We start from the raw sequence: 14734 nt of genomic DNA on the forward strand, positions 1-14734 counted from the left end.
TATTAGGCTGTAGCCTACATTCAGCTTTAATCTGACTGAATGTGAGGGTAAAAACAGCTGTTCAAAGAAATGACTGACTGTGCATAAAAGTGGTCATTTTATACAGTCCTGAGTAACAAACTAATATCCTAGCAGGATTTTGATTCCGATATACAGTAAACCTCCGCTAATTTTTATGCTTTATTACACCGCTTTGTTGAATACTTGATTCCGATTGGTCAATCACGACATTCTACGGTCTGTTATTTCTCTATAACAGACCGTTGCTATGTATAACAGACTGCCAGTGAGCAGGTTAGGTTCACAAAGTTTCTTCCTGGAACTGAAAATCCAGAGTTTCCCTCATCTCAGGCTTATTAACTCAAGAGTTTTGTGTCTTGTATTGACAACAATGCGCCAAAAAGCAATAAAATATAACAAAATCAGACCTGCCATTTGCCAGCATGCTATCAGAGCCTACAGAACAGTGTGCCAATGGTTGTTTGTATTTTTAGCACAATATATCATGAACCACAGTCAGGCTGTTCAGATATGACACATGGAGGTCCTACCTGTATGCCTTCAATCCTCTCTGTCACCACATAGGCATGATGCATCGCAACAAGAGGCACCTTGACTCCAGCCATGTCCCCCAGCTTGGTGGCCCACACACCTGCATGTAACAAACAGAGACAAAAATGTCATGAAAATGCAACCTTTAAATCGAGATAAATGCAAATTGGGTAAAAACACCAATAAAATTGCACCAAATTATTTCTTTTGCATTAAGTATCAACCCTCTGCAATCTCAGACAGATGCTCCTGATATCAGGAATGCCTCACATTGTGTCACATACATGTCAAATGAAACCAAAATGTTTTTAAAACCTCACCTGCACAGTTCACCACACAGGGCGTCTCGATGGTGCCATGAGGGGTCTCCACTGCCTTCACCCTCTTCACACCAAAGTCATCTGCCCGCACTTGGATGCCAGTCACAGGGCAGTTCTCGATCACCTGATTTAAAGATATACATTAAAGATAGTGTACATGCTCTGCTTCACCCTGAGTCGCTGTGTGTAATGTAGGGACGAGTTGTACAGTAAATCATTCTAATAGTATTGTAGCCCTTTTAATATCTGCTCACTGAGGCTGTGAAAAGATTTTCGATTCACAAGTCTGACAGCAGAAGGGGTTCAGTCTACTGAGTCAATCACAATTTTGCCGTACTTCATAATCCTCTTCGTTTTTTCTCAATTCCTCAAAGATTACTATACTATAGATTACTGTAAAATGCTATAAAAAGCTATAAACATATAAAGTAGCTCTTTGAAAGTGCATGCCAGCGGAGGTTCTTCACATGTAACAGCAAGCAAAGCAAAACAAACAGTATAATACACACATTCTGCAACACAATGATCACATGGTTTCAGTGGTTTCAAGTGCAGTAATCTAGGAATTGTGACATCATTGTTTAAGAACAATTATCGGTAATTATGTTCTTATTTCTATGATAGTATTTTTGGATTTGATAGACTGAGCTTAGCCTGCTTTCCAGCAGCCGCGTAGTCTCAGTTACCATAGTGACCTACCCAAAAAGTTACTTTCATGAGGCCAAAAGGTCAGACTAATAGTGCCTTCAAATAAAACTTATGCGCTTGTGATTACAACATGGGAAGTCGTGCACACGATGTGCTTGGCGTTCAAGTGGCTAAGACCTGAGAACACCGTTGCTAAGCAATGGCAATATTAACGTTACTGTCGGCGTCTAGAAGCCACAGAGGCTAACAATTTAGCAAGCTATAAGGTGGGTAACATAATGCAGGAAATGCAAAGGCATTATAACAGAGAAAAAAGATGAGGCCGTTGGGAATATCAATTTTCCTCAGACCCATTATAAAATTGCGAAGAAAAACAATATATGACTAAAATTACAATATATTCACTTATTATGCACCGAAAAATTAACTTCCATGGCCTCCAGCATTTCAAACACGTCCCACTCGTAAACTCGGAGCTTTCAGAAACTTTCCACTTACAAGGTCGTGAATACCACAAGAGGGGGCATTCATATGGACTCTTCTCGTGAACACGGTAAACACGACCCCATTAGAAGGCACCATATAACCTAAAGTTATTATTTTATTACTAAAAAGGCTTACCTCTAAATTTATATACAGTACATGTAAAACCTACATTGTGTCCCTCAATTGTAGCTAAATACGTAGGTCTCACATAGGATAGGGATCAGTTTAAAAAGTATGCCGTTGTGTTACACATTTATTTACTGCCATTCAAGAAACAGCAATTAATGTTTAGCTGTACACAAGGTTGTCTCATAGGTTGCGACGTGGCTATCTACACTAGATTATCTTGTTCCAATAAGGGTGCTATATAAACAGTACTGGCAGCTCACTAAACTGGAAAGGCAGGTAGAAAAGCAGAACTGTATGTTCCATTCTATGGTTGAATAATTCTATGATGAGTTGATTGAGTATGGTTAATAGCTCCTTCATGTGAAGGTAGTGAACATGGAGGTTTGATTTTCTTCCATCTAGCCTTTCTATAATCTCTTCTATGACGTCGAATGGAATCATCTATCCAAGGGGACGGAAAGACTACTTGGGCTACAGTATCAATGGCTTGGGAGCACAATTCATTAAACCACTTAACGGAGTCATAACATTGGAAAACTTAGGAATTGTCTTGGACATATCAGAGAATAGAGCTGAGAACCGAGCTGCAGAGTGCTCATTAAAGATGGCAGACTGTATAGTTTGTTTCTGAGAAAACATTGACTGTAGAACTGTATCAGAAACTAAGTCAAGAGATATGTAGGGAGTTCAGAGTAAAAACAAGATCAAGGATGTCCCCGCAGTAATGTGTGGCGGCAGGAACATTTTGCACTAGGTTAAATGATTTTGCAGTGAGTTGAGTTTAGCTCCAACTCTCGGCCACACTTCATCCTTTAAGGCCCTGACACACCAGCATTTCAGGCTGTCAATGAGTGTCTGTTGCCCAAGGTTTTTGCGGTGTGTCCCGCATTGTTGGCACTAGTCTGCCTGTGTTGGAGGCTTTTGCTGCTGCGCTCGTCGGTGAGATAAATCGCAACAAATTGGCTGTTCAGCTAAAACAGATCAGCGCACGAGAAGAGAAACCGAAGTGAAGAAAACAAGCAAACGAGTAAAGTCAATAAGCCACACACAGAAGGCTCTTTTCATTTTTCAGAGTGGTGTGAAAATGGTCGGCAAACGCCGCTTTATTTCATGTACGTATCATAACAACGGCTTGTATATCCGGAGGCCTCAGTCTTCCAGTTTCTGAATGATGAATACAGACTACCGCTACCTGCCGGTATGAAGAGTTATTACATCTCACCCAGGTGCAGGACATACAGTACGTGCTAACTGGCCGTCGGCTGTAGTCTTTACGGTGTGTTTGAGTGCAACTTTTTGGCCAAGACACAAGTGACGTGAGGCGACGCAACAGTCGGCCTTCGTCGCTGCTAGTTCTTTGATGTGGGCTTGGTGTGTCCGGGCCTTTAAAGCCAGGAGATCATTTTCCACACACAGCCATGATTGTAGTTGTTTAAGTTGGTCAGCTTGCTTAGCCACCAAACGGGGTAATCATCACACAGTTAAAAGTTAAAACTAGATATCCAGACCCGTCAAGTTTAAAAAGGGCGTTAAAGACTACAAGCGATTAAAAAGGGTATTAAAAACTAGAGCGTTCAAGCAACAGCCAGCCACACAGCTTCATATCCTTGAATAGAAGAAAACATTGTATATACTGCTGGCCCAACAAGAAAAGCGAACATTACCGTGGCTCCCCGGGCGGAGGCAGCTCTGGTCAGGGTGGTGCAGGTGCCTGCTGGGTCCATGGTGCCATCTTTCGGTACATACAGGGTTCCATACAGATCGTCAACATTCATCAGAGGATACAGGTCCTTGGTCTCCGCAGGTGACAGGACGTAGGACTCGATACCATAAACTTTACCCAGCTAGGAATGAGGGGAGATGGCATGTTTTATTGTTATGATCTTGCCTGAGAGAGATTTTTTTTTCATTTAAAGATGATCAGTTACTTGTATCACTTTTATTCTACAGCAAATGAGAAAACTTTGCACAACACTCCCTGAAGCATATGCAGGAGGAGCTGAGTTATAGTCACTGGTCACGGCTGGATCAGTTTCACACCATGTATTGATTAGGTAAAGCTTAAAGTGAACTTTGAACATCCGACACACATAATCAAGATAAACAAAGCCCTTTCCCTGAATGTGCGCATGTGTGTGTTGAGCAATTAATAACCAAATATTAACTCTGCGTTTTAAAGCCTCAGGGAGTAGTTTTGTTCCAACCCATTAATATACTTACAAAACCACTAATTTACTAGATGGAGCCTGTGGTTTACGCACACATTAAGTTTCTATCAGGTATTGCTCTTTAGTAATTATGACAACAGGGGTTATTACCTCAATAATACAATTAGTTATGAGCCATTACTTTTTGGAAGCCCCCTAACTGGCAGAAACAATCAGTATTTTTTTTTTTTAGAAACGTGTTACTTAGAGAAATCAAATCACAGTAGAAAATACAATCATTTATATGCACTAACGCAGCATGGTGGAGCCTTCCACGGATTTACAGCTAGCCCACTTTGGAAACAGGCTAACGACCGGGACACACTGGGAAAGTAAGCAGCGTGTGTGCGTCGCGGAACCTGTTGCATTTTATTTCGGCGCCCATGTTAACAGGTTAGAGCAGCAACACAGCCCGAGACTCGAGGTTTTGCCTATTTTTTCAGCATGCCGCACGCGGTTCACAGCAAGAATAGACAGTGAAAATAATCTTTTGACAGTAAATTGACATCATACAAGCAACATTACTACAGTTTCAATGTCTACACCTGTAGAATATGTCACAGACATAAAAAAAAAGTTCATATTTATTTTTAACTCAACACTTCTGTTTCCGTTTCAGTATAAAAGCCTATAGCATTTTTTTCTGAGGACAGAATTCCTTCATTTTTTTAACACAAGGCTTTTATTCTGAAATATCTGCAAGACAGTGTTGGGGAAAATGCAATGACTTGCACAGCCCCATAAATGAATAGAGTACCGGCTTTTAATTGTGGATTATTACTACAGAGTACACGCTTCTTAACCTTTTTCTGTCCAAAATAAATATAAATTATATTTATGATGAAATGAAATGGCCATTATGAAAGGCAAACTCTATGTAGACAGAAACGGCCGGCAGTAGCAGAGCAGCAGTTCAGCGAGGTAGCCGTCACTCGCTGCTCACGTTCCCAGTGTGTCCCGGCCATAAGAGAACAAACAGCTTTTTCCTTGTAGCATAAATGCGTGTGAATTTTACAAGAATATTTTGCTTAGCTGATTCATTTTTACTTCTAGAACTAAATTATTTCCTCTGTCTGAAGTCTGCAGCCACCTACTTTGCAGTGAAATAAGTGACACTTGTTGCTATGGAAACCATTTAAAGCTATAATGACGGCCCCTTGTGCCTGTTAATTACATATTCAAATGACCTAGGCTCAATAATAATAATAATACATTTTATTTAGTGGCGCCTTTCTGGACACCCAAGGACACCTTACAAAAATCTGTTAAAACATAGACAGATAAAAAACAATATAAAAACAACAGGACATGACAGAGACATATTTGTACAAACACATAGGATGGGTGATGATGAGTTCTAGAGAGAGTAGGCCAGTTTAAACAGGTGGGTTTTCAGGAGGGATTTGAAAGATGTGATATTGTCAGACTGCCGGATGTAATGTAGGACAAGTTCTGATATGGTTGTTCAAATGTTGATATTTTATCACGTGAAAACCAGTTACGCCAGTTAAACCCTTGCACTGTACAAACATGTACATGCAATAAGCCTTTAATTATACTAACTCATTATCTCAATGCAAAGATATTTTCCTCACAGTGGCCAAAAACATCTCGATTCTTACCGACATGAGGCGCTTGTACTCGTCCAGCCTCTGCTTGTTGGAGGCGATGAAGAGTCCTCCGTTCTGGATCCAGCCTGTGTGGAGACCCGTCTCCTCCTCCAGGTCTTTGCTGATCACATTCCTGGTGTGGGCTAAGAGCTCTACCTCTACATCACTGGGACGGAGCTGCCACAGCAGGCCTAGTGAACAGACACACACATCGGAGGATTTACAAACAAATGCATGCCATGTACTGTACAGTGTGCAGGTGAACATACAAACACACAACTGTGGGTACTTTATCTGCAGAGACCTTATCCAGACTTGAAGAACGGGAGATAGAGAACAAAGATAATGTAGGCAGTGTAGAGTAAGAGTCAGGGTGGATGGTTTAAACAGTATCTGTAAAGCCGCGTTTCCACCAAACAGTCCAGTTCAGGTAAGTTCATTAAACATTAGCAAAAGTTGTAGATAGCACCTGGTACTTTTTTTGGTACCATCTCGGTCAAGGTTCCGAGCAAGCTGAGCCAATCCTAGAAGGTGGAGTTAAAACACTGACCACTGATTGGTCAGAGAGACCTAGCACAACACAGGACATCTTGCACAAAACCAAGTAGCCAAGCTACCTTTAATATTTTTTATTCACTCAACCTGCCTACACTGAGGTGGGTCTATCCGCAGTGGAAAACGAATTAGAGAAAAGTACCAAAAGTGAGTCGAGTCGATCGGAGCCGTACCATGCAGTGGAAACGCGCCATAACAGTGCACTTAGAAGTACTCCTTACATCTGTCCTTATTCCGTACGGTTTGTTACCTGCAGTGTGCCAGGTGGTGCCAGCAGTCAGTCTGTCTCTCTCCAGCAGAACTACGTTGGTCATCCCCATTTTAGCCAGGTGGTAGACTGTCTGACAGCCCAGACTGCCTCCTCCGATCACCACCACATCCGCTGACCTGAGGCAGGTGGCAGATAACCACATGGTGAGCTGAGAACATGACTTTCAAAGTGGGATAAGAACGACGTCACTTAAAACTCAAACCAGCGAAACCATTCACTGAAAAGTCAGAAACAAAAAAGGTAATTTTAGTTACTTAAAGGTACTAAATACGAAATAGCATAGAGTGTAACTATTGCCTCCACACAGTTCTCAACATGGTGACAGCTGCTAACAGCACTAACAGTGAAAAAATCGGCAACAGTGCTGTTCCGCAGCGACGACGTCGGTAGGGACATTATCAGTGCGTTATCTGTGATCAGTTAAATCACAAACCGGCCATCGTTGTTTGGTTCAGTGTGAAAAAGCAAAACCGGCATAATCAGCGGATCTTATTCATGGCACTACTGCAGAATCTCAGTCTGAGAAGGGCTAAAGACTGCAGTTCACATTTGCTGCTGGATGCTGGATATACTAACGTTACAAACAAACTCTTCTTCACTTCCCTGGAGTCAACGGGCAATAAGCGGTTCTCAAGAACACTGCAAGCAGCGTTTGCGGGGCCCCGAACGGGCACAGAGAAGCTTGGATTACAACACACACAGAGAGAGTGACTTCATTCTCTGCTCAGGTAGCCATTACTCCACTATGTCTTTACATAGCAAATAGTTGTTTGCTGCTGTATTAATGCTCATAATATTTTGGGAAATCAGTCTCCAGTCTCTATACTAAGCTAAGCTAACTGGCTAATAGCTGTTGCTTCATATTTAACGGACAGATATGAGAGTGGTATCGGTCTTCTCATCAAATTCGCGGCAAGAAAGCAAATAAACACATTCCCGAAAATACTGACCTATTGCTATAAAGATTTTTCCGCCTGAAGTTAAAATTATTATTATTTTTTTTAATTTTATATATTTATTAAACTGGCAATCAAATGTCTTTGTTTTCAGATCGTTTCCAGACCTGAGTGATCCAAAGAGTTCCTACAGTCTGTTCAGGCCTTGCAGAGGTCATCATGATCATTATTACTCCATCAGCTGGTCCTGTATTGATCCATTAAACAAACCCTCAACTTACCCAGCTGTGTGCTATTAGTCATGCCAAATCATCTCATGTTGTAAGAATTCTTAGAAGTCTTGAATTGCAAAAACTACTGGAAGTCAACGGTCATTTTTACAGCACATAATACAGTAAACACAATGCATCCATAAACTAACCTGGGTAAAGGTTTAGTGGGTCCAGAGGAGGCTCCAGCCTCTTGTTTGAGTATCTTCTCATAGGGAACACTTTTTTCCTTGGTGGGCTCTGAGCTGTAGGACCGAGCGGTCGTCCGGCACAAGGGAGAGAGAGGAGGCCGCACTGCCGACACCACCCGCCGAACTGCGCTCCCAAGGAAGGCCATGGCCCCTGTGGTCAGTCAGGGGACACAAAGGGACAAAGTGATATTGTAGAAACATAAGTGGATTGTATTGTCATAGTAAAGTAAGGTCATGGTAAAGAAATGTATAATGCAACCGGTTTCAAAGTTCTTTACAGAAAAACATTTCTGAACTGCAAGGAAATGTATACACACATGTATTCTGTATATTCTGTATCTGCTTGTTCTGGTTGCAGAGGATATGTCACACTTATTTATAGTAATTAAAAGGGGTTTGAACCGGCAACCATGTTGAGATCAGTTGAGGAAATACAAGCACCGCCCACCAGCCGGAGCAAACTTTCTCATTTACAGCTAAACAGTACACTACAAGATGTTTCTGAAAACATTTGAGGTTAGAAATAGGCATAACAGTAACAAAATATTGACTGCAGTTTTTGAGGGGTTCCAATGAAAGTAAAAGTGTGGCGACCGACCCCGTTCTCCCCTACACCAAATTGAATTGTGCATTGTTTTATACACAATATGGTGGAAAGATCCAAGAAAAGTCAAGCGAGACTGATGGTTTGAGATAATGTTATTTTAACTCCAGTTCCAGTCAGCAAATGCGGAAAACAAAATTCCTCTATGAAGATCAAGGGTCACCTTATCACTAAAAAAAGATTAAGCTGCACCTGTAACAAGGTCAATGAATGACAGCAGCCTATTGTCAGCTACTTAAAGCTGCAGTGGGTAGAAATGGAGCAAATATGATTTTAAAAAGTTAGTTTTATAAAACGGTCACTATATCTTGACAGTAGTGCATGAGACAGGTAATCTGAAAAAAATCATGTGCCTCTGTGTCCTCCGGTGCTCCTAATGGCATCTGCAAGATTTCACAGACCGGAGGAAAACAACCAGTCAGAGCCGAGCTGGAGCCTTGCCGTCTCTGAGCAGCTGTCAATCACTCTCGAACTCCGATCAAACGGTGAAACTAGGCAGCTGTAAAATGAGAAAGTTTATGACCTGGCAGCCATGTTGAGATCAGTTGAGGAAATACCAAGCACCGCCCACCAGCAGACGCAAACTTTCTCATTTTACAGCTAAACAGTACACTACAAAATGTTTCTGGAAACATTTGAGGCACAAAATAGGCATTACAGTAACAGAATATTGATTCATATTTGATCTGCGCCACCCAGTTTGACCTTTTGATCGGAGTTCGCGAGTGATTGACAGCTGCCTTGTTGAATGAACAGCCAATAGGAACGCTCTCTCTTTGAAATGACCTGCGAATGGCCAAAGTGTCCCGTCACAAGATTGATTTTTTTAAGGCCTGAAAACAGAGCCATGAGGAGCTGCAGAAGTCTAGTTTTCTCTCAGAACACTTGTATTACAATATGCTGAAAGGTTATTACGGAACTTTTGCCCAATGATGCCAAAAACATTCTGACTACTGCAGGTTTAATATAAAATTGCTGCTGTGTCAATGCTTTCTCCTCCACTGTAACATTACAGAACTGAGATACATGGAAGATATAGTTGTCTAGGAACTTGGGGCATGGCCACTACACTAATAATTATTTAGTTATTTAGCTGGTATGTGAATGTTCCTGAAATGTGCCTAATAGACTACCACGCCCTGTAGGCTACTGCTACTGACTAAACCTGTCTGCATTTTTTTTTTAAACAATATATTTGAGTTTTTTCCCCTTTTTTCCCTCACAAATGATAGAACACAATCAATACAGACAGCATTACACATTGATCCCCCCGTAAGATAATTGCATGAATAAACTTAGCATATATGATAACAAAATAACAGTAGTTACAATTGTGATAAATACAAGTGAAGAAAATTAAAAAAAATAAAAATAATAAAAAAAGGAGAAAGTAAAAAATAATAGAAAAGAAAGAATATATATACACACATACATATACACATATATATATATACACATATATACATATATATACACACATATATATATATACACACACACACATATACATATATACACATATATATATATATACACACATATATATATATACACACACATATATATATACACATATATATTTATATATGTATACACAGACACATATATATATATATACACACACACACACACACACATATATATATATACATATATATATATATATATATATATATACATATACATACATACACATATAAATAAGTAAAAACTATGCAAATTTGTTTAACCACAAATGAATAAAAGGTTTAGGGTGACGTGTGTCAGCTTGTAAACACTCAGGTGCTCATTCATGACTTGGCCTTAAGACTTTAGCCTTACTGTACTTCAGACTTATGCAACCTCCAAACAGCTTGACAGCGAGTTGAAAAAACCCGCAAGAAACTTCAAACTGGCCACTAAAGTGCAGCAGTGCAGTTGTTTTGGCTTCTTGTGCACTGACACGTTTTAATACCAGTTCATATCTTATGGCGTTCACAACACCCGGAGTCACTTAACTTGAGAGTATGAACACATCAGCACATAATCGCAGCGCATATTGCAGCATGCCCATTGAACAGACTGCACACACACACTATAGCATGTAAACAGCCACGTCCCAAAATAACAACCCGAGCAGCTGCAAGCTATAACGTGGCATAGATGCATAATATGCTGTCTCACACCGACAAGCATTGAATAGAAGAACAACGTCACCAAAACCTGCAACTTGTATCATGCAGTAGTAACTCTGTTGCATGAGAGCAGCAGCTCGGTTTCCATATGCATGCATACTTACAACACTCAGTTCCGACTGTTTCCGACTGTCAAGTCAAATTCACACGATGCGAGATGTAAATAATAAAAAAAAGGTGAAGCAGTTTGCAGGAAAACGGGATTAGAGTCGCGAAAAATGTCTAAATACTTGTGTAAATATCAGAGACAGTCGGCGTTTTCACAGTGTGGCAGAGGAGCTGCTGCTCTGGAGCTGTTAGAAAAGTGAGCTGCAGCGGACTTCCTGTTTTGATCCCACCCATCAGCAGTCACTCAAGCATGCTTGATTTTTTTTTTTATCTGATATGGACCTATCTGAAATAAAGTTGAATTGATTGATTGATTGATTAATTGATTGATTGATTGAGTGATTGATGCTGGTTGCACAAAACATAATAGGGATCTGCCATGCATAGTTCAAGTTCAAGTTTGAGTTTATTGATCACATACACATTGACATGGCAGTGAGATTCTTTGTTCCTGTTTGTTACTCTCTCATCCCTGTATAATAGACAATCGATCAATGATCAATTGAATAACAATAATGAAGTAAAATATAATCATCATTATAAACATTATAAATATAGCAGCAGCAATGGCAAATTGTACGATAAAATATGAGGTAGGGAATACTTTCACAATTATAAAATGAATATAAGAGAATATACACCCATCCGCACACATGCACGCACGCACACACCACACACACACATACTTATGGAGCGCTTCACAGTAAATACATAGAATACTTTGTAAGTGTGTGGTGCAATGTTTAGTTGTGGCTTGACAGCATGCCACATCCCTCCAATTACTGCAGCACCAATTTCATTAAAGCATCAGTTGGTAGAATTGATTTAAAGAGTTATTTTTATAAAACGGTCTCTATATCCTGACAGTAGTACATGAGACAGGTAATCTGAAAAAAAATCATGTGCCATATCGGTGTCCTCCAGTGCTCCTAATGGCATTTGCAAGATTTCACAGACCGGAGGAAAACAACCAATCAGAGCCGAGCTGGAGCCTTGCCGTCTCTGAGCAGCTGTCAATCACTTGCAAACTCCAATCAAAAGGTCAAACAAGGCAGCGTTGATCAAATATTAATCAATATTCTGTTACTGTAATGCCTATTTCTTGCGCCAAATGTTTTCAGAAACATCTTGTAGTGTACTGTTTAGCTGTAAAATAAGAAAGTTTGTGCCCCGGCTGCCATGTTGAGATCAGTTGAGGAAATACCAAGCACCACCCACCAGCCGGAGCAAACTTTCTCATTTTACAGCTAAACAGTACACTACAAGATGTTTCTGAAAACATTTGAGAAACAATAGGCTTTACAGTAACAGAATATGGATTCTTATATGATCAGCGCTGCTTAGATTTACCTTTTGATCGGAGTTCGCAAACGATTGACAGCTGCCTCCGTTGAATGAACAGCCAATAGGAACGCTCTCAGTCTGAAATGACCTGTGAATGGCCAAAGCCATGAGGAGATGCAGAAGTCTAGTTTTTTTGCCTATTGCCACTTTAATGTTCAGTCAATTTTACCTGAATAAGCAATGGTTGATGATGATGATTATAATTATATTATAATTTCGCCTGAAAGCGATTATAGCAAAAACAAAAGCAGCCCAAACTCATGACATCATCAGACGTTGATGATGTGCACATAACCAAGGGGTGTTCTGTGGTTACTTTACAACCGTCTTTGAAGCCGGTTGAAGCAAAGGGTTTTTTTCAGGCTGGTTATAATACACGTGCATGAGTAGCACGCCACCTAGGATGGGGTTGCTTCTTCTCCACCTAACTCAGGTGGGGTGACGTGTTCGCTCATCCAGCATGGCCCACCAGCTTGCTCAACATACTTCTGCTTCTGAGGCCGAAACAATACAGTCAGAGTGGGCCCTGGCACCGGATGGTATAGGGGTCAGACTCGGATGGCGGCGACTTGGATCAGCTGTAACCAGGAGCCAATCCAGGACCATGGTGCTGATCCGGCTCCTCTGACCGCTCAGGGGACATTCCTAACAGCCTTTGCCTCAGGTATTAACCAATAGCCTGTTAGAGGAATGTACAAAATAGTAATAGTAGTTACCTGGATGTAACTCCAGTTCTATGAGCACATGCTTAGCTCTCTAACTGCATGCCCAGCTGGCCTCTGTCGTCAGTCGCCGAGCTCAAAAGGGAGCAGACGGTTGTGCCGCTTTTTTATAGCGCATTCATTCTACCACCTGATCTGCCTCAGGATGTGGAAAGTCAATGGCGAAGCCAGTTAGAGGGCTGTACACGTACTCATAGATCTGGAGTTACATCCAGGTAACTGCTGTTCACGTGAGACGAGAATGCAAATCCTTTATGAGAATGTTCAGCGCAAGAACATCGCCAAAGGCGAATTACAAGCAGTCGATTTGTTCTATTCAGATTCAGTTAAATAAACTGTGTGGTTGTGGTGTGTGTTAGGGTAGCAGCTGTTCCTGAGAGTTCTCACAGTCTAGAGAGCAAACCAAGCAGAAGTGGAACATCAGATCTGCATAGGACGTGATGAATGAAGAGTTTGTGTGTGAGGCGTTGGAAGCATAGTCGTGATAATCTTGTAGTGTGGGGGAATAAACGGTGTGAAGAGATTTTCAAACCCGAAACAACCCTGCCTATACACAGCTAAACATTATGAAACCATATATGCTCTGTAGCACTGAGCCACATGCAATGCTCCGCCTGCCGAGTTGACCTCCAAGTTAGCAGCCAATAAGGCGCTGAGTTCAGGTTCCCTCCTGCGAGAGGAGGTTCTCTCCAGTTCATACAGCCTGGAGCAGGCGAAGAGTTAATCTAAGAGCTGCAGCCAGTCCCTCTACTTTATCTATGAGTGTCTGCACCGCTGCACTGCTCTACACCAACCTTTGAACCTTGTTGTCTTCTCCAAAACCCTGTCGTGTAGTTGAATAACCAAGTTTATGAACTAGGAACTAAGTGCAGCATGGCATGTACACACACATCTTCCCATGCGCGTACATGTACAAGGGTGTGTGCTATACTTATGCAAACAGCAGGCCTATTTGTTGTATGTTGGGACTTATCTTTAGCGTCTGCTGCCCCTGCGACCCGACCCCGGATAACCGGAAGATAATGTATGGATAGATGGATGTATAGACAGTTCATTCATTCTGATCTGGGACATGGTGTTCCAGAGGGAAATAAGGCCACGTAAACCAGATAGTGTACATTAGTGCCTGAGACAGGTAAACTGAAAAAAAAAAAAATCATGTGCATCTGTGTCCTCCGGTGTCCTCCGGTGCTCCTAATGGCATCTGCAAGATTTCACAGACCGGAGGAAAACAACCAATCGGAGCCGAGCTGGAGCCTTACCGTCTCTGAGCAGCTGTCAATCACTCGCAAACTCCGATCAAACGGTCAAACTAGGCAGCGCTGATCAAATATGAATCAATATTATGTTACAACTGTTACTGTAATGCCTATTTCTCGCCTCAAATGTTTTCAGAAACATCTTGTAGTGTACTGTTTAGCTGTAAAATGAGAACGTTTTTGAACCGGCCGCCATGTTGAGATCAGTTGAGGAAATACCAAGAACCGCCCACCAGCCGGAGCAAACTTTCTCATTTTACAGCTAAACAGTACACTACAAGATGTTTCTGAAAACATTTGAGGAGAGAAATAGGCTTTACAGTAACAGAATATGGATTCATATATGATCAGCGCTGCCTAGTTTTACCTTTTGATCGGAGTTCGCGAAC

At 41.3% G+C, this 14734-nt stretch overlaps 1 protein-coding gene across 2 annotated transcripts in view; it reads right to left on the reverse strand.

Annotated features, from left to right (window-relative positions):
* The window catches only part of sardh (sarcosine dehydrogenase), a 54356-nt gene extending 43128 nt beyond the window's left edge, over positions 1–11228 (reverse strand). Inside the window, exons 1-7 of one of the 2 annotated variants that reach the window (XM_074617231.1) lie at positions 11017–11228; positions 8096–8285; positions 6758–6894; positions 5965–6143; positions 3800–3979; positions 873–996; positions 552–652 (exon numbers count right to left, since the gene is read on the reverse strand). In XM_074617231.1, the coding sequence (XP_074473332.1) occupies positions 552–652; positions 873–996; positions 3800–3979; positions 5965–6143; positions 6758–6894; positions 8096–8280 (906 nt within the window). In that variant the 5' untranslated portion in view covers positions 8281–8285; positions 11017–11228. Of the gene's footprint in view, positions 1–551; positions 653–872; positions 997–3799; positions 3980–5964; positions 6144–6757; positions 6895–8095; positions 8297–11016 lie in introns of both variants that reach the window. The other variant, XM_074617232.1, reaches the window with a different exon arrangement.
* Positions 11229–14734: the final 3506 nt, after the last annotated feature.

The sequence above is a fragment of the Sebastes fasciatus genome, chromosome 19 (genome assembly GCF_043250625.1).
Source record: "Sebastes fasciatus isolate fSebFas1 chromosome 19, fSebFas1.pri, whole genome shotgun sequence".
Lineage (NCBI taxonomy): Eukaryota > Metazoa > Chordata > Actinopteri > Perciformes > Sebastidae > Sebastes > Sebastes fasciatus.